At 40.8% G+C, this 20,109-nt stretch overlaps 1 protein-coding gene across 1 annotated transcript in view; it reads right to left on the reverse strand.

Annotated features, from left to right (window-relative positions):
• Positions 1-15,234, reverse strand: part of ACP3 (acid phosphatase 3) — a 36,951-nt gene extending 21,717 nt beyond the window's left edge. Inside the window, exons 1-4 of the mRNA XM_084902148.1 lie at positions 14,797-15,234; positions 5,569-5,664; positions 4,002-4,088; positions 3,393-3,545 (exon numbers count right to left, since the gene is read on the reverse strand). Of these exons, the coding sequence (XP_084758274.1) occupies positions 3,393-3,545; positions 4,002-4,088; positions 5,569-5,664; positions 14,797-14,910 (450 nt within the window). The 5' untranslated portion in view covers positions 14,911-15,234. The remainder of the gene's footprint in view (positions 1-3,392; positions 3,546-4,001; positions 4,089-5,568; positions 5,665-14,796) is intronic.
• Positions 15,235-20,109: the final 4,875 nt, after the last annotated feature.

The following is a 20,109-nucleotide window of genomic DNA, read 5'->3' on the forward strand; positions in this document are numbered from 1 at the left end:
TTCCTTCCTTCCTTCCTTCCTTCCTTCCTTCCTTCTTTTCTTTTCTTTTCTTTTCTTTTCTTTTCTTTTCTTTTCTTTTCTTTTCTTTTCTTCTCTCTCTCTCTCTCTCTCTCTCTCTCTCTCTCTCTCTCTCTCTCTCTCTCTCTCTCTCTTTCTTTCTTTCTTTCTAAAATATAAACTCAGGGCCAACCAGATCTTGACTATTCTGTTCACTCATGTGTCCTCAATGCCTGGAACAGGGCCTGGCATATGAACAGCCACTGATAAAACACTTTTTTATTTAAGTTGCTTCCTGTCATTTCTGAGTCTTGTGTGTCACTTGTCTTACCTGTCTTTCCTTCCCTAACATCTTTGCCATCTAATATCAAGCCCTCATTTCCTTATTTCTGAATTGTTTCAATCACGTCAGAGGCTCAGGTATCTTTTCCTTCTAAGTCACTGTCAGACAAATGCCTCAAAACACTACTCATCATCCATGTATGTTATTGAAGAAGGTATACTTAAAAAGTTTTCAATTACAGTTGACATTTTGAAGAAAGTATACTTTTATACCTACTGCTTTAAGTCAAATTTCATTGCATGATTTTCAAATTTTTCCATAGTTAGAAATGACATTATTGAGGAAAAAGCACAAGGCTGTTTCTTTAAAGGTCTAGGTTTTAATGAATTATTTCACCTTTCTGGACTTGTTTCCTCTATCCACATATTGAAAAAAAATCAGGCTGAAAATATATAGAACTAGAGGCTCAGTGCATGCAATCTGTGCACTGGTAGGGTCCCTAACTGCTGCTGGCTGCTGCCTAGAGCCTTCCTCCCTCCCCCCAGTCAGCCCTTCCCCCTGGTTGAACTCCCGGAAAAACTCCCAGGTGAGGGGACAATTTGCATACTACGCTTTTACTATATAGAATAATACCTAAACACCTGCCAAACATTTTGCAGTTTACAAAGTCCTTTCCATTTCTTAACCAACTTAGTTTTCTCAAGCCCCTAATAAGGAGTTGGGGGCGACTGCTTACAGAAAAGGAAACTGAGGTGCTGGGAAGTTACTCAAGGTCAAGTGTCTGAAGTAGTTGGCTCTCAGACCTAGCTTTTCCCAACTTTAAATCCAGCCCTCCTTTTACAACCTCATGATTCCTTCGGGCTATTAAATTTGGATTATCTAATCTGTACCCAAGACATCTTTATTCTTTCTAAATATGAACTCAGTACACAGAAGGGCATGTTTATTCACTCACTGCCTTCCGGCTGCCTTCTTCTCTTTCCTACCCCTCCTCCAAGGTCTGGTTCAAGTTCTCATTCCCTCCACAAAGACCCAAATGACTGACTGACTGTCCTTTGGTAGCTCTATGTACATCTCATTCTCTAACTTCATCCAGAATGTGCAGCTTGTATTTGAAATCACTGCTCACCATCTTGCATTGGATTCTACACATTTCACACATGTGAATCTTTTCCATCAAATGGATCCATAAACTAACGAAGAAACCTGGCATATTTCTCTATAGCACTTAGCACAGCTCTGGGGATAACTTTGTATTGCTTGATTTTATTAGATTTTCTAGTTAATGTTAGAGGACTGTTTTATCTGAGAGAGCAGGGAGCTGGAAGCCATAAATAGGTAGTCTTGTTTCTCTCTTCCTCTCCCTCACTCTCCTCGTTTTTCTCTTTACTATTCTCTTTGTTATTTAATTTAATTACTACCTTTGGGATTAAGGATTTAACAGCTACCTTGGTCTACCTTGGCTAAATTTAGTGTTGCCGTCCACTCTTTAAGCAGAAAAGGCTGTGTTGAAAGTGAATTTTTTTTTAAAAGAAAATACCCACAAACTCCTAAGAATACTGATAGTCATAATACTTCACTCCTGATTATGTGGTGGAAAGAGGAATAAATAAATAATCCTGACTTTTCAGAAAACACTAGAAAAATTGTTTGGAATAGATTGAGTGAGGTTGACAGGGTTGGGAAAAATTCTTATGTCACCAGATGCAGCAATTGAATCACATTTCCAGGAGCACTGGCAGGACAGAGAATAGCAACCCACCCCCGAGGTGTGTGGGCTACAGTCTGTAGTCACGATGAGCCTCAGAGAGAGATGAGATGGTCATGCTTTTACTGTGACTGCAGAGGAATGAGAAGGGTTCCTTGTCCTAAACTATTTCCTTCATATAGTCTTAGATTCTATACCTGGGAGATGAGTTAGATTTATTACTATTAAAAATAGCAATTCCTCTGAAAAGGTTAAAGAGTTCTTGATCAGTCCTACCCAGTGTAAATAAACTCGAGAGTTTCTCTCAAAGCAGCTTGCCTTACAGTACTGGTTCTCAGACTTGGCTATCTCTGGAGTCATCTAGAGAGATTATTTTAAAAACACTGCTGTCTGGCTCTGCTGGTGTGGCTCAGTTGGTTGGAGTGTCATCCCATACACCAGAAAGGTTATGGGTTCAATCCCTGGTCAGGGCACATATGGGAGGCAACCTGTCAATGTTTCTCTGTCACATTGATGTTTCTCTCTTGATCTCTCCCTTCCTTTCTCTCTAATATCAAGAAAAACATCCTCAGATGTGGCTTTAAAAAATACTGATATGGGGGTCCAACCTCAGAGATGCTGATTTGTCATGGAGAGTCCCCTGGGCATTCGGAGTTTTAAGAAATTGTCAGATGATTCTAATATGTAGCTAAATTTGAGAAGCACTGGTTTTCAGAGAAGAAAATTGTTCTGGAATTACCTGGTTCCAGCAGTGATGCCTACCAGTTGTGTGGCTTTGGGTCCATTTTGTTTAACTTCTCTAAGCACTTATTTCCCTTGCTATCAAAGGAGAACAATAATATTGTCCATTCAAAATAAATATAAGGACACATAAAAAGTGTTTGGTACCAATCATCTATTCAATTCAATTCTTCATTTTCCTACCTAGAAATGGGGATTTTTCTTGGAAGGAAGGGTACTTTGTAGGTAAAGAGGTCTTAGGATATTCTGTGATGGAGGAGAACCTGTGTGGGCCACCAAAGAATTGAACACTGGGAGCCATGTGTATGTGTGTATGTATGTATGTATGTACTTATGAGAGAGAGAGAGAGAGAGAGAGAGAGAGAGAGAGAGAGAGAGAGAGAGAGAGAGAGAGAGAGAGAGAAGATAGATAGGGACAAATTGCCAAAAGTTGAAAGAGTGGCAAAACAAAATAGATGATAAATATCCAAAGAGAAATTCTGTTCCTACTCTCTCTTGCCTTGGGCTTTCTATATCCTACTTTGTTCTTTGCACCTTTATTTAGGAAAGAATTAAGGCTGCACAGCCCAAGAAGAGTCCAGACTCCCAAATCCACAAGTACTGAGCAACCTGATGCTGCCTTCTAGGCCCAATAGAATCTCCTGGTTTTCTCAGAATACTGACCCGATCTTCCATAAGAGGGACTGTGTGCACTGGGATGGGCTGCCAGGGCAGGTTGGGATTCCAGAGGCTAATACCATCCGGGGGAAACAGGGCTGCAAGGTTCGTCATGGCACTCATCAATGTCCGGTCAATGTCTGTGCTGCGAACATAAACCTAGAGTGGGAAAATCAAAGCAGAATCCAACTGAGAGGAACTGTGGGTTTTTTTCTGTGCAGCTAGTACCTGAGAAAGGACAGGATATCCACACCAAAATATTAGCAAACATTGTAATAGCATCATGATCATAAGATCTGTTATGGAAGGGACAGTATTATGAGCATGGCACACTATAAAGCAACCTGCTATGCCAATAATTGAATTGACAAAAGAGACGAATTAAGTAGAGGCTACATATCACTACTTGTCAAGCTAAAGTCTTTACCATTGGTGTCCCTAACATTTTAGCTCACTCATATTCATAACGTTTTAGGAATAAAATATTTGTAGAAAGAGGAATACATTTCTAAGCAAGATATCTGTTGGGAAATAGGCAAAGCACGCTGAGAAATGCAAGGTTATATTAAATTCTTGCAGAGGGACAAGGTTCCCACTTTTAGCTCCCCAACTTGCCTGTTGATGTTTATAGGATTCATTTAAGAACTTTCCATATCTTTTCCTTATATACTCTCCAAGTTCATAATGCTGCTCCATGCCCATCTAGGGGGAAAATAAAAGCACAAATTATTGAAAGTAAGTTCTGTGACTCTTATCTATGCATCTCATCTCTCCTCATTAAATGAATGAGCAATTGTGTACTGTAATAGTTCCACAGTAACACATTTTTAAATGAAAACAAGAAAAAAAAAGCTGTAATTTTCAGTCATGACTCCCTGAGAAAACTCTTTACCTTCATTACCACTTAACATAGAGCCTCATACAGTTATAACTGGTGATGAATCTGATTTACATAAATGATTCATCCCTGGTGTGGTAGGGAATTCAATGGTCATCTTTGTGGGCAGAACATTCAAAGGGCTGGTTGACCACTTTGGGGGTTGGTGGAAGAAATTCAACCATTAACAGGTTGGATTTGATGAATCTGAAGCTCACATTCAACCTCTGGGTGCAATGTTTTATTATTTGTACAGTTTACTTATGCGTGGTACAGGAAAAGCTAGAGCCTGTTACTCAGAGTATGGTCTGTGGATCATCAGAATTAGCATAATTTCAGAGTATGTTAGAAATCAAATTCCTGACCCCCCTTCCCCCCCTAGTGTGAGGATGAGCTCAGGAATCAGTTTTCCACAAGCTCACTAAGACTGTGATGGCCAGTAATCATTGAGAAGCATTATTTTAGCTAAATGATCCCTAAGCCTATCTGTGCGTCAGAAGCAGAATGTATATAGGGGTGCTTGTTGAAATGTAGATTCCTCAGCATTTCCCCCCAAGATTCCTGCTCATTAAATCCTGGTTTAGCCCTGGAATCTGCATTTTAACAAGTGCCCCGAGTGATTCAGATCTATGTATTAGAGCACCATGCTTTGAGAAACACCGCGTTCAGGTCTGTCTTTATCCAGACCTTCACCAGAGCTTCAGGAGTCAAAGAGGACATGGTCCCTGTGGCTTCTGCTTGGCCCCATATGCTCATTTGCTTGCCACTCCTGGCCACCCCTATCATCACCACCCCTCTAACATGGGGGAAGGAGGTAATAGGAGCAATGTATGCTTTGAGGTTGAGTGTTTAGTGTTGACCTATGAACCAAGAGGTCATGGTTTGATTCCCAGTCAGGGCATATGCCCGGGTTGCATGCTCGATCTCCAGTAGGGGGTGTGCAGAAGGCAGCTGATCAATGATTCTCTCTCATCATTGATGTTTCTATCTCTCTCTCCCTTCCTCTCTGAAATCAATAAAAATATGTTTTGAAAAATCGAAACAGGAAATTTAATACACTTTTGGTACAGTTATTAGTCACTAAGACTGACTTGGACATGACCAGAAATTAAGGCTAACTGTTAGTTCCTCTTTGTTCCACAATTGAAACACATTTTAGACTTTTTAGAACCCAGATAATTGTGCAAAATATTTTCCTAGATCTGAGTAACCAAAGTGGTTTTATGGTTTCAATGGCTTACAAACCCCACAATGTTTAGTTTCCCCTGAGACTTACCACCAACGTTAGCTAAAAATCCAACCAACCTGAGTGAGTTGGCCAAATCCTTGTGGCCATGAGGTTTCTTTAATGGGGTCATTAGGAAAGGTATCAATGGGACTTCGGTCTCCATGCCTAAAAACCTGAAAATAGATTAAGACAGAAATGTTACAAATATCATTTTGGTATTTTGCCTCTACCCATCATAATAGATGTTTTTCTAAGCCACTGGTTCTCAATCGTGGCTGCTCATAAAAATCACCGGGGGAGTTAAACATATTCTGAAGATGGAGTCACCCCTAGTAATTTTGTTTTATGAATTTGGGATATGGCCAGGGCATCAGGATTTTAAAAACCTTCCCAGGTAAATCATAGTTTAAGAACCACTGTTCTAAGATTGCTGTGTTTCAGGTAAAGCAAGTAACAAATGATTAGCCATTGGGAGGCAGACCACCCGCACATGGAGATTGGTTTGCACATCGGATAGGACAAGAAGGAACACAAAGCTCAGTAAGATCACTTTATTGCAGATGAACTCTGATGAGAAGTAGTCCTCCCTTAATTGCGGTTACAGTAATGATAGTGTCAACATTTTTTTTTTTTTTTTTTTTTTTTTTTTTGCCTATAATAAAATGTTACATAGAAATTGCAATTATTTTGCACCAATGATTCTTCGGTTTTTAGGAGGTTGGAGGTAAAGGAATTGCACTGGGGAGATAAGAAGAGCAAATTTTTTATACTTTAAGGACATACTTTGGATGTGTATACATATCATGCTATTTTTTAAAATGTTTTTAATTGATTGCAGAGATAGGGAGAAGGAGAGAGGGATAGAAACATCAATGATGAGAATCATTGATCCATTGCCTCCTGTACACCCTGCAACTCAGACATGTGCCCTGACCAGAAATCGAACTGTGACCTTTTGGTTCATGGGTTGATGTTCAACTACTGAGCCACACTGGTTGGTATGTCATGCTATTTTGATTGCCCATTTTACTCTTTGGGGGTGTAGTCTGAACTTTTGAAACCTTGATTACAATATGTTTTCTGAGCAGTATACCTAGCCAAACACAAAGTTATTTTATAAGCAAAAAAATAGAGAAAGAAAAACACTCAAGAAGTACAAGATGGCCCTAACCGGTTTGGCTCAGTGAATAGAGCGTCAGCCTGCGGACTCAAGGGTCCCAGGTTCGATTTTGGTCAAGGGCATGTACCTTGGTTGTGGGCACATACCCAGTGGGGGTGTGCAGGAGAGAGCTGATAGATGTTTCTCTCTCATCGATGTTTATAACTCTCTGTCCCTCTCCTTTCCTCTCTGTAAAAAATCAATAAAATATATTTTTTAAAAAGAAGTACTAGATGGCTCTAGACCACATGTGTCAAACACAAGGCCCGCGGGCCAAATCCAGCCCGCCAGGCCTTGTAATGTGGCCCGCACCGCGCTGTCATCACTGCACTCCGCTGTCAGTTTATGACATTGTCAGTTTATGACTGTTCAGTAAACCATTCGGCCCGCGATTTAGGCTGGATTTTAGATTTTGGCCCCTTTTCTGATTGAGTTCGACACCCCTACTCTAGACTGTTTGGCTCAGTAGATAGAGTGTCAGCCCTTGAGCTGAAAGGTCCTGGGTTCAATTCCAGCCAAGGGCACATACCTCAGTTGCAGGCTTCATTCCTGGCCCTGATTAGGGCTCATGCGGAAGGCAACCAGTTGATGTGTCTCTCTCTATCTCTCCCCCTCTACTCTCTCTAAAAATCAGAGGGAAAATATCCTCAGCTGAGGATTAACCAAAAAGAAAAAGTACAAGATGAAGTCTACATTGATGCCAGCACACACATTTAATTGCACTTTTCACTTATCCTACTTGGCTAAGATGCTCCATTGAAAAGAAAGCCGGGAGACTGTTCTTTTGAAATCCTGTAAAAGAGCTCAGTAGACACTGAATAAGAAAGATATCAAAGCTTTAGCCATCTATGAGGCAGTGAGGGAGGATTCTAAGACTTTGGTCGTGTATGGAGAAAACTGATCTTTTGGTCCCTAAACCAGCAATTTTCAACAGGTGTGTTCAAAAAATTTTAAAACATGCAATACTTGGCTATTTTGTCAGGGACACTGACCTCTTTTTTCTTAGTCAAATAAAAAAAAAAAAAATGACAACAGCCGACACAACAATAGCTGTTTGGTGTGAATGAATCAAAAGTAAAACTTTTTTCAAAAATCAGATTGGCATGTGCCGAAGAATTTTAGTAATTAGTTTATGTGTGCCATGAGATGAGAAAGGTTGAAAATCGCTTCCCTAAACTAAAATCTCATTAGCATAGGCTACAGCAAATAGAGGGCTACTGGTGCAGTGGGTCTTAAGAAACCGTCTGGGCCAGATAAGGAATTACTGTCATAAACGGTGCCCTGATGGCAGGAAGGAGGGCCACATAGTCTCTGATGAGCACCTACAGTTATTTGTCACCAAGAGTGACTTGGTCATGACCAGAGGTTATTGAGGCTAAGTGTTAGTGCTTCTCTTTTCACAATAGAAGAAGCACACTTTAGACATTTAGATACCGAAATACTACATGCAAAATACTTTCCCAGATCTGAGTAACTAAAGTTGTTACATGAGTCAATAGATTATAAACTCCACATTGTGTAATTTCCCCAGTTTCTCAACTTCATTACTGTTGACATTCGGGCTGGATAATTCCTTGTGAGGAGCTGTCCTTTGCCTTATAGCTATGACAAGCAAATTGTGGTTCGCGAGCCACATGCAGCTCTTTGGCCCCTTGAGGGTGGCTCTTCCACAAAATACCACGTCCTAGGCAAGTCTATTTTGAAGAAGTGACGTTAGAAGAAGTTTAAGCTTAAAAAATTTGGCTTTCAAAAGAAATTTCAATCGTTGTACTGTTGATATTTGACTCTGTTAACTAATGAGTTTGCCGACCATTGCCATATAGGATGTTCAGCAGCATCCTTAGCCTTTGCCCACTAGATGACAGTAGCATTCCCCACTTGTGACAACCAAAAAGGCACGTGCCCTGACTGGGAATCACACCGTGACTCCTGGTTCATAGGTCCACGCTCAACCACTGAGCCACCGTGGCCAGGCAGACCTCAAGTGCTTAAAAAAAAAAAAGAAGAAGAAGAAAAAAAAAAGTCCATCAGAATGTGTTACTTGGTTGCTTAGAATCCACTCATTCTGTTATTGGGCAGAAAATCGTAAAGATATACAAAAGTAGAGATTTTTATAGTGAGCCCCTGCCTACTCTAAGACATTATATCATTTCAGTCATTATATCATTTCCTATTTCTCTTTGCATAAAATTATAATTTCCTTCCTCTGGCTTACAAGATCCTACCTGATCTGGTCCTGCCCACCATAATGTTCTCATTTTTGCTAAACATGGTTAGTCACCAAGCCCTCCTGCTGGCCCATCCATCCGATATAATAAATTTGTTCCAGCCTTAGAGTGTTGATGTCCTATCTGCCTCAAATGTCCTGTTTCTACTTCTTCCCCTGGGACATGCGTGCATTCACACACACACACACACACACACTCACTGAATTCACATCTATCCTGGGAAAGGCAACCTCTGTGGAGAGGCCTCCCTTGACCACAGGTTACAAAGAAATTCCTGCTCCATCTTTCTCATCCCCCGGCTCTATTTTTTATCCCTATTTGCTTGTGCTTTGTGTGTATGTGTATCTGACATCTCTTCTCTCCTAAATTCCTTGAGAGTAGAATCCTTGCTGTCATGGGCACTGCTATATCCCTAAACAGTGCTGGCACATAGGAAGCGCATGCTCCCCTACAGCGAGATGCCTTTGAAGGACATGCAGGCCTGGGGACCACAGCGCCTAGGAGAGCCCCTGGAGGGTTTTTTGTGAGTGGAGGCCGGAGCCCTGGCTTTTGTTTGCCAGCAGAGAGTTCTCTCTGGTCCCTCTTTTATATGCCAACCAATTTGTAGGAGTGGCTCTGGACAGTTACAGTGGGAATCCCCAGCACCCGGTACACCACAAAGAAGTTCCAGTTCGTCTTTAATAGCAAGAAAATATTCCACACCTTGCTGGGTCATTTGGGGGACTCAAAATGCAAACGTAAGAGCCTGCCATCTAGGATAGTGGTCAGCAAACTCATTAGTCCACAGAGCCAAATATCAACAGTACAATGATTGAAATTTCTTTTGAGAGCCAAATTTTTAAAACTTAAACTTATATAGGTAGGTACATTGTTATTAACTTAATTAGGGTATTCCTAAGCTGGCCTTTGCTAAAAACTCAGGGGCCAAAGAGCTGCATGTGGCTTTAATAGTTCCACAATAACACATTTTTAAATGAAAACAAGAAATTCTGCCTTTGCAATTTTTTTTTTTTTTTAAGAAACTCATCCTTAAAAAAAAAAAAAAGAAAGAAACTCATCCTTTATTTTCCAACTCAGGTTTTACTGTGCTTTTCCTGAATTATGGTAGCATCCTCTCTCTGTTCTTCCTCCAGCTTTTCCCCTCTTCAAACCATACTGCAGATGTACCACCCCCAAGAGAAAATGAATTAGAATTCATAGTGGGTAAGACTTGAGTAGAAAGAGGTGAAATAGTTATTCTAAGGTTCTAGTTAGTCTAACGTTATAGTGTAGATAATGATCTAGTACCTTATGTTCTCTTTTCTTTGCTCCCTTTCAGTTACACATGTGCCTAACTACGAAGTTTACTTATTAATTTTACAAACTAGAAAGTACAATTTGTAGTCTATTAAATTTATAAGCTCAAAAATAATAAAGGATTACTTAGAACCTTGAGGACATCATGCTAAGTAAGATAAGTAATTCACAAAAGGACAAATACTGCATGATTTCACTTATATGAAATATATAGAGTAGTCAAATTCATAGTGAGAAGGTAGGATGGTGATTGTAAGGGGCTGAGGGGAGGGGAAAATAGGAGTTTCTGTATAAAGGGTATGGAGTTTCTGTTTTCAAGATGAAAAGAGTTGGGACATATGTAATACTTTCAAGAATATTTTTTTAAAAACAAAAAAAGAGAAAGAATTAATGCCACCCAAACAAACAAATAAAAAACTGAGGTAAGAAGTAATCTATTCAATGAAAAAAAAATATAACATTTATCCAAGCTTTATAATTCAGAGCAAATTGATATATTATCGATATGTCCCTCCAAATTTTATAGCAAGACAATTGTGTATCAAGAGAGGTACTGTATTATTTATTTGTAATTGTCTAAAAATACATTATCTTAGACAAGTGCTTTCACTGGAAGAATATTTGTGATAATTAAATCAATTGCTTTTGTGTTTAAAAAAGAAAGATGAAAAGAGTTCTGGAATTGGATAGTTCTGGAGTAGTACCGCAACATGAATACACATAATGCCACCTAAGTGGGTCTGGAACTTGAATCAATGATAGTTTAACGTTTTCTAAGATATGGATTTCCACTTTTATTTTAGCTCAGAGTGCTAGAAAATTTAGAACAGTATGGGGCTGTCCGGCTGAGGAGTAACATGCCAATGTATCCTTTCCCGGAGGAGTGAGGAAGAAACCTGAAGGTCTGATGTCCGTGGAAAAGTGTGATGGCCAGCCTCATTCGAATTTGCCCAACCACAGTGTGCAAGTTACTCATCCCAGTGTAGAGATCATGTGCTTAACATTTGGGGACTGTTTTCTTCCAGAATATTCTATGGCCTGCGTAAGAATTTTGCAAAGTTAACTATAAAGAATAAGAGCTTATACTGTGGGACTCATTATCCTTTTGTTGTTGTTAATCCTCACACAAGGATATTTTTTCCATTGATTTTTAGGGAGAGTGGTAGGGAGTGGAAAGAAGGAGACAGCAGGCAGAAGGAGAGACAGACAGAGACAGAGGCAGGCAGAGACATGAATATGACACATTGATTGGTTATCTCCTGCACTGGATCTGACTGGGGCCAGAAATTGAACCCTCAACCCTTTGATGTGCAGGCTGAGGTGATGCATTTCTTTCTTTGTAAAACCTGGGTGGAATGAGGAGTTTTTATCTCTGTCTGAGATCACCTGAATTTTTGGTTTCCCCTTGTTTGGGAAGAGAATGCTTTCAAACAGCATCTCCCTATTTATGGATGGAATAATGATATACAGGATTATAGTAGGAGTGTGTGAGCATACAGATGAAACAAGATTGTCCATGAGTGATAATTATTGAAGCTGCCTGATGGATACATTGGAATCCACCATACTTATTCTCTCTATATAAATTTAAAAATAGCAATTCTCTAAGGGTTTCCTATGGTATACTCTCTGGAAAAAGGGAGGTAGATTGTGTAGTCAAAATTTAGAAAATACAATTTATAAAATCCTTTCTTTGAACGTTATAGTATATATTAAAATGTTAAAGACTGGGAGTTCTGCATTTAAGAGACCTTTAAATACAGTTTTAACCATGTGCAATTCCCAATGCTGATTTGACTATTGAAACCCACTTCACCAAGCAATGTCTATCAACAACTAGTCCAATTAGCATTCTGTGGGGCACATTTTGGTGAAGCTGTTTTAGAAGACCATGTGGTGACCCTGCTTATGAGACAGAACAAGGACCAAGGATAGTCTCCTGCTCTTCCTGCCAAGAACAGCTTTTCAGAGTTGTGGGAGATTTCTTTACTTTGGATCACAGAGGAGAAGTGAGAAAACCACCTGCGGGTTATGAATTAAGTCAGCACACCAAACCTCCATGGGCCAATCTCAGCTCCAGGTGCTGTGTTAACAAGAACATATTGTCCAGTGATTAAGGGCATGGCCTCCGGGGTCATACAGCCTGGGTCCAAATCTTAGCTGTGTGTTCATGGGAAAGTTGCTTAACCTCTGTGTCTCAATCCTTTTCATCTATAAAATAGGGATCATAAAAATCCTTATGGTGTGGTTGCCAGATGTAGCAAATAAAAATACAGGATGCCCAAATACCTCATGGAACATATCAACACTAAACAATTATTTGCTGTTTGTCTGACATTAAAATTTAGCTGGGTATCCTGTGCTTTCCTGGCAGCACTACTTTATAGGGTGGTCAGGAGGATTATGTGAAATAATCCATTTTGAACTCTCAGAACAGTGCCTGGCACGTAATAAGCACTCAATTAGCTATGGCTTATTGTCATTCATATTATCTATTTAATCAGAGGCACCTTTCTTTTGTTCTGGTTCTCCTGATAATTTTCCAAGGATTTTCCTGGGTATATAATGGAACTATTTATAGTAAAACATTTGCTAATTTTCCTGGGTATATAATGGAGCCACTTATCGTTGAATATTTGTTATAATTCACAGAAAGAAGAAGGTACTATCTTCCCGAAACCGGTTTGGCTCAGTGGATAGAGCTTCAGCCTGTGGACTGAAAGGTCCCAGGTTCGATTCTGGTCAAGGGCATGTACCTTGGTTGTGGGCACATCCCCAGTAGGGGGGCGTGCAAGAGGCAGCTGACTGATGATTCTCTCTCATAGATGTTTCTAACTCTCTGTCCCTCTCTCTTCCTCTCTGTAAAAAAAATCAATAAAATATATATTTTCTTTAAAAGAAGGTACTATTTTCTGGTTTAAGTCCTTGACAGAAGTTGTTTTGCAAAGGCCAAGAAAGGTGTATTAAGTTGCCTTTCATCTACCATTAGTGGGAGGAAGCTGTGGTAGGAGAAATTGTTAACATTGGCTTTGTGTGAGAATTGTTCATTGTTTTTGGCTCCCAGTGAACTACCTCCGTAAGGTTTTTCTTAGGGAAGAAGACTTAACTGGGACCTCCTAAACTTAGGTTCACTAAGAGTGGAGGAGAAGAAAGGAAACCCAGGAGAATTTGGTAGTCAAGGGAAGTTAGCCTGGGCTGTAGTAAAACAAGGAGGAGACCCCACCACAGGCATTTCACTGAGGGTGGACTGTAATATCTCAGAGAGGGTCACTACTCAACTGGCTTGTCACAGGTTTACAGCATCGCAGGGCAACTTCTGCAGTTCCCACATTTGCTCAATGCACATGTTGGCAAAGGAACCCACGCACAGAACTAAAAGTCTAACTCCCATGGATTTCCCTATGCAACTGAAAGTCTAACTTCCCATGGTAGGCGCACAATATTACACAGCTATTTCAGCACAGAAACCTGACAGCTGGTGAATCGTCTGTAAATTAATTGATGGTATATTTCTCTGGTTCTCGTTCTCTCTCTCTCTCTCTCTCTCTCTCTCTCTCTCTCTCTCTCTCTCTCTCTCTCTCTCTCTCATTGTTGACTCATGCCCTAGTAAAGGTTTATTGGACTAAGAATCATGACTTGCATAAACACATGGTCATGACTCTTTTTTTTGTAGAAGGAAAAGGAGTTTTGACTACACTTAAGCTGACAAAATAGGAACTCCATGTTTAATTTTCAAGAAAAATTTAAAAATAAATAATGAACATTCTTACAGAGAGAAAAAAATCTTTGTATTCATCAGCATACTTCCATAATCAAATGAAAAATTTGAGAAAGAGAGGGAGAGAACCTGTGAAAGACAAGGAAAGGGTCGAAGGCAGAAACAGATCTCAGAGAAACAGAGAAAATCAGACACAAACAGAAACCAACAGAAGGATTAATTCCAGAACTGGTATGTAAAGTGGTAAATCCCCTTTACTTTGCAAACTCTCTATTTTTAAAACAGTGCCAACAGTGTATTTCTTTCCCCAACATCATGCCTGAGGCAGCCTCTTCTCCCCCCACCTCCCCACCTTTTCTCATAACCTGTCACACTTATGGGTGGAGAAAAACATGATTTCAGGGGTAGATCAAATCGCTGTATCAGGAAGTCATCCTAGAACGCCTGAGTTTAGTTTCATTTTTCCGTTTCAAACACTATTTATAAATTCCCTGGTAAACAGAAGGGTTTCTTTACTCAGAAATGACTGTTTTCTGGGTTTGCAAACAAATAATCATGCAACGTAATGAAACTAGTTCAGCCCCTCGTACTAAACAGCGCCAGCTGTGGCTGCTTCTCCTTCCCCGCTGGATTGGCAGTCAAAAGGAATCTGTATTCAAGGCAGTTGTGAAGAAAGTGGATAAACGAGGAACATGGGCCAAGGCAGAAATACCCAAACCAAACACCTTTGCATCCTTACACGTTAAAACTTCACTCCAAGGAACTTGCGAAACCTGATTATTCACTCGCCCGGTTTGGTCTCCCCAAGACAACAAACAGGAGGGTAACCAGGAACTTGACTCTCGATGTTCAGACCCTGCTGGTCACAGTTTTGGGAGAAAAGCAGTGAGAAAAGAGTACTCACCAGAGTCACAAACTTCAGCTCCTTAGCTCCCACACCTGGGTCCTGCCAGAAGCAAAGCAGGAGGAAGAAGCTAAGGCTGGCTGCCCTGGCCCCCAGGCTCGGGGCAGCTGTCATGCTGGGGAGAGCTGCTGCTGGCAGGACTTAGGAGGTGCAACTTCCCTTGAAAAAGCCATTAAAGGGGAAGCTATTTAATCAAGAATTAAAAGAGAAGGAGGAGCTGGGAGGAGCCAGACTCCTCACTTGTAAAACCTCCAGGTAGCTTGGGGCGGGGTTTGGCACGGTCAGCTTAATTTTGAGGGCTGGGTGTTGGAGATCACAATCTTCTGAATTGAAGTTGCAAGGAGACCCAGGGAGCGGAATGCTGGGGCTCTAAGGTCACAGAACAAAATTGCAGGCCTCTCTTTTTGAGTTGAGCTTTATCTTTCCTTTCCATGGAGTGTGATCCAGCGTTTGCTTTGTGGCTGTCACTTGGGGAAGGGATTTACCCTGACTTGGGAAGCTTAGGCCAGTCATGATTCATCTCTTGGGAATCCAGAATCATAAGGGGTGCACCATGGAAGAAACTGGCAGTGGAATAGAATAGTAAGAAGCTAGGAAAAATCCCAGAACAAGTGGGACAGGGAAAGCAGTAGCAAGAAGTTGAGGTGAAAGCTTGCTGCCCTGGCCACCAGGAGCGGGGAACAATGGGCAATGGAGGCCCATCCCAGGCTCACCCCCCTGAACCTGTCACAAGGCCGCCTTTTCTCTGATTTCCCAGTGAGCCAAAGCAGCCCAGTCTAGGCTCTCCGGTTGTTTCTTCTTCTATGCCCTTTCTTTGTTTCACTGTCCTAAGTACATTTTTGCTGTAGCCAATACATTCTTGCTTGCTTTTCTATACTTGGTCTCTTGATTGAAATCTTTCCTTAAAAAAGACAAGAACCGAGGTCTCCTCGTTTCACCAGTAACTCAAGGACTGGCATATTTTGGGTCTATTACCCAGGCTACACGTGACCCCCTTTTTAAAACTCTCATGTAGCCCATAGAGGTATTCTTAAATTGCAAGAGAGCTAGAGCCATTTTATACGCACACGTTAAGTTACTTGGGGCTCGCCTGTGATGTTTCAAAATTAGGGTTAAAAGTTTATTTCCTAACCTGACACAGTCCAATCACAACAACAAACAAACTCACAAGTCTTTACTGCCCATCACCAACTTTGGCCATGAGCCTGACATTCTGGGTGAGTCATACCCTGGCCTCTCCAGCCATGATCTCATCGGGGAAGCTATGGAAGAGGATAATCTGGACTAAGGAAACTTAGCTCCCATTTTTTCTTATCCTGTCAGCCCCAATCATAGGCTAAAGTGGGATTTTCAAGCAGAGCTCTTGTCCTGCAAGCAGGAGAGCAATGCTTTTCCCATAACCTGTTGCCCAGCGCATAGTGCTTACCTGCGACAGGAAGGTGCTGTCGAGATGTGATCAAGGATGACCCAGAATGCGATGTGTGGGAGAGCCGTTCTTCTGTATGTGAAACATGAAAGTACGTGTGGTTAGGTTAGGGTTAGACATTTAAGGGGACCTGTGATATAACATTCTCCACCTGCCAGTCTCCACTGTCATTTCTAATGGGTGAGATTTTGAGGAGATGGGTGCAGGGAAAGGAGGTTGTCCAGGGCAGAGCTGAGGTTGCCACACTGATCCCTGCTGTGTGGGCCAAGCAACCTGGGAAAGGAAGCTCCAGTACCTGCTTCCTTAGCTCTGAACCATGGGCCTTACATTGTGCCAGACACCTGATTCTGTTCAATGTCTCCTTTTCTCTAGGATCAGCCTGGCTCCCTGTTCTCTGGTCTTCTTCCCTGTCTCATGGTTAGATTGATGCCAATACTATTCTGAATACAGCTTTAGTGCTTCCTGATAATCACACTGCTCCTGTAACCTACCTGTGTTAGGTTGTGCTAGGTTAGATAAGCCCTCCTTCTAACCCAAACCCTACTATCTCTGTCACCTGCTCTGGGCTCATTTTAGCCCTTCAAGTAAGATCAACAACAACAATAACAACTTCTTATAGAGAACAATCACTCACACATATGAAAAAAAGCTGCTTGAATTGAACACATCTCAATTCAAACTTAATTCAAGTTGGAATAAGTGGATAGTTTATAATTCTGTCTCAGTCCCCACCCAAACTCCTACTTCAATCATCAAATTATAAGGAGAGGAGAAGGTTATAAATGCAGATCTGCACACCATGAAGTAGAGTTTGAAGAACCTCAATTCAGATAAAACCTATTTTAGAATCGTCCTTGGTTTTTTGAACCTTGAACTTAGAGTCATCTGGAATTAACATATGGATATGATAGCGTTGATAGTGAGACTTGGAAAAAATATTGAGATGTCTTCCTTTACGTCCTAATGAAGGTTGCCAATCATTTTATTGCCAAGGATTAGAAGAATTTACTGGCTGAATTGCCTTAGTTTCCTTGTGATATTTCTTTCAACCTCTAATTAGTATGTGTCAGGAAGTTCCATAAGTGGCACAGGCTGTGTTCCTCGGAAAGCAGACACCCAGATGGAGATTTGCATGTGTGAAATTTATTAGGGAGTGTTCTTAGGATCAGCAAAGGTAAGGGGAAGATAAATGAGCCGAGTTGAGAAAGAGGAAACCCTGCTGCTCCTGCTAACTTTCTAAAGCTGGGAAGGCCTTTGGAGTTGTTCTGAATTGGGTGAAGGGACAGGACTTTTTACTCCGACATTAGCCAGTTGTGGGGAAGCTATGGAAGAGGATAATGTGGACTAAGGAATTAACATATGGAGGGAGGGAGTTTGGCAGGGAGTTTGACCCTGTTGTAAGGTGGCTCTCTTCTGCCAGGACACTTCTCAAAGGAGTTGACAGCAAAGTGATATCAGACAACAAGTTCCCAAGAGCTGGGGTGAATTACTCCTTCAGCTCATAAAGGGAGACCTGGGTGGTATAACACAGAATCATGATAATGAACAAATATTTATGAGGGGGAAAAAATTCATGGTTTTTGGTAGATAGAAGGCTATAAAAGTACTAAATATGCCTCTGATAGCAAGAGACTAGGTTGGAAATCCATTAACAGGTACATTGGCTATTCACCAGCTAGAAAGCCTGTTTGAATTCTCTGACTTGCTACATCTTCACAATTGTATTATTTGAATTTCAGTGCCATATAGACTTTGGGCACTCAATAATATTGATTGGTTAACAATCAATATAGAGAACAATTATTGTTTCAGAATCTTGTTACTATGTTAACTGATTTGAGGCAAATTTAATATAAGATGAGTTTAGAGTAAAAGTTCTTTTCCCCTAAACCAGTCACTGTGTGTGTGTGTGTGTGTGTGTGTTTCTATTTGCCCTTGCATAGAATGACTATGGTTTAATATTTAGATAAACACCCCCTCCAATCACCAGTGACTATGTCATTGGAAAGTATCATAGTAAGCTATAACTGAGGTCATCTTTCCTGCATCTCTCTAACTATAAAACATGTAAGAATCACTTAGGAAGCTTAATGAAATACAGATTCCTGGGCCTCACTCCAAGAATTCCAGTTCAGGAAATTCAGATAAGATCAGGAAAAGTGTCCTGCCAAGCCTTATTGGAGCATGAAGTGAAAGGGAAAAACAGTAATACTGATCCTGTCTTTATGTAAAATTTTGATATTTAATAATGACATTGTTTTACATTAATTCATTAATTATTTTAATTGATGTGTGTTTGTGTGTGTGTGTGAGAGAGAGAGCTCACAACATGGTTCAGTTGCCTCCCATTTGTGCCCTGACCAGGGATCAAACCTGCAACCTTTTGGTGCATAACACTTCAACCAACTGAACCACCCAACTAGGGCACAAATAATTTCTTACTGTAAGTGTTCCATGCAATATTTGGGCATCTTGTATTTTCATTTGCTAAATCTGGCAACTACTCCTCAACATTTTTGTAAAAACATTATGATTCCTATTTTATAGATGAAAAGAATGGAGGCACAAAGAGATTAAGCAACTTGCCCATGGTCACACAGCTGACATTTGAACCAAGGCTGTATGACCCCAGAGGCCATGCCTGCATCACTGGAGAATATGTTCCTGTTGTGTGTGTAAAACCCAGCCCATGGAGCTGAGCTCTCTCCATGGAGGTTGGTGGGTTGGCTTAACTTGTAATCAGAGGGTTGTTTTCTTGCTTTTCCTCTTTTGGAGATTTGTGAACATGGTGGGAGGAGATGTAGTCAGAGAGGTGAAATGGTGTCAAATCGCACAGGGTCTTGTTTGCTTGTTGAGGAGCCTGAATTTATTCTAAATGCAATAGGGAGACCCGTGGAGAATTTTAATCAAGGGAGGGATGTGTGTTAAAAATCACTATGGCTACTTATGAAGAGAGAATTTCAGAGGAGCAAATGAGGGAGTGAGGAAAACAGCCAGGGGGTTTATAGCATTGGCACAGATAGCTTGGATCAAGGTGGACCGAGGGGAGGTGGAAAAAGAGGATGGAGGGAAGAGCTGATCAGTCTTGGATATGAGATATGATGGGGAGTGGGAATCAAGGAGCACTCCCAAGCATTGGGCTTGAGAATTGGATGAATGGTTGTGCTGTTACCAAGGTCACATATCAGAATGCTTTGGGCCATGAGTTGCAGAAGAACCATCTGTGTTTTCATATAACAAGTAGTACAATGGTTGAATATTCCAGGTTTGGTTAATTTAGGGGCTCTACAACGTCACCAAGATCCTAGGTTACTTCTTTCACCATCTCTCTCATTTAGATTAGCCCTATTATGGTTTCAAGATGGCTGTCACTGTTTAGGTATAGAGTAATTCTGCAATACCTATAATATATTAGCTATAATACCATGCAATAGCTCTTCTAATTAAACTTTGTTTTATAGATGAGGAAATTAAAGTGCAGAAAGATTAAGTTACTTGCTTAAGGTCACACTGCTAATAGGTGACAAGCCAAGATGCAAACCCTGGATGTCTTACTGCAGACCTTGCTCTTAGCCTCTACACCAAAGGGAGTAAACAATCAACATTTCAATCTAAGTAGAGATGGCTATTGGATATGTGAGTCTGGAATCTGGAAGAAAGACTGGGATTATTGACATAAGTGTGGTTATCCTGGCGATAGTATATAATGCCAGAGATAGTATATAATGCCACAGGCTTATATGACAACACATATAAAGAAAGTATCAAAAGAGAAGAGGAAAAGTCAATATATATATACACAGAGAGTTGATCAGAAGTTACCTAGGCTGGGGGTGGATATCAGAATTAGCTATAAATGAGCAAGAGGGATCTTGCTGGGATAAGAG

Source organism: Pipistrellus hanaki (assembly GCF_964339955.1).
Source record: "Pipistrellus hanaki genome assembly, chromosome: 13".
NCBI lineage: Eukaryota > Metazoa > Chordata > Mammalia > Chiroptera > Vespertilionidae > Pipistrellus > Pipistrellus hanaki.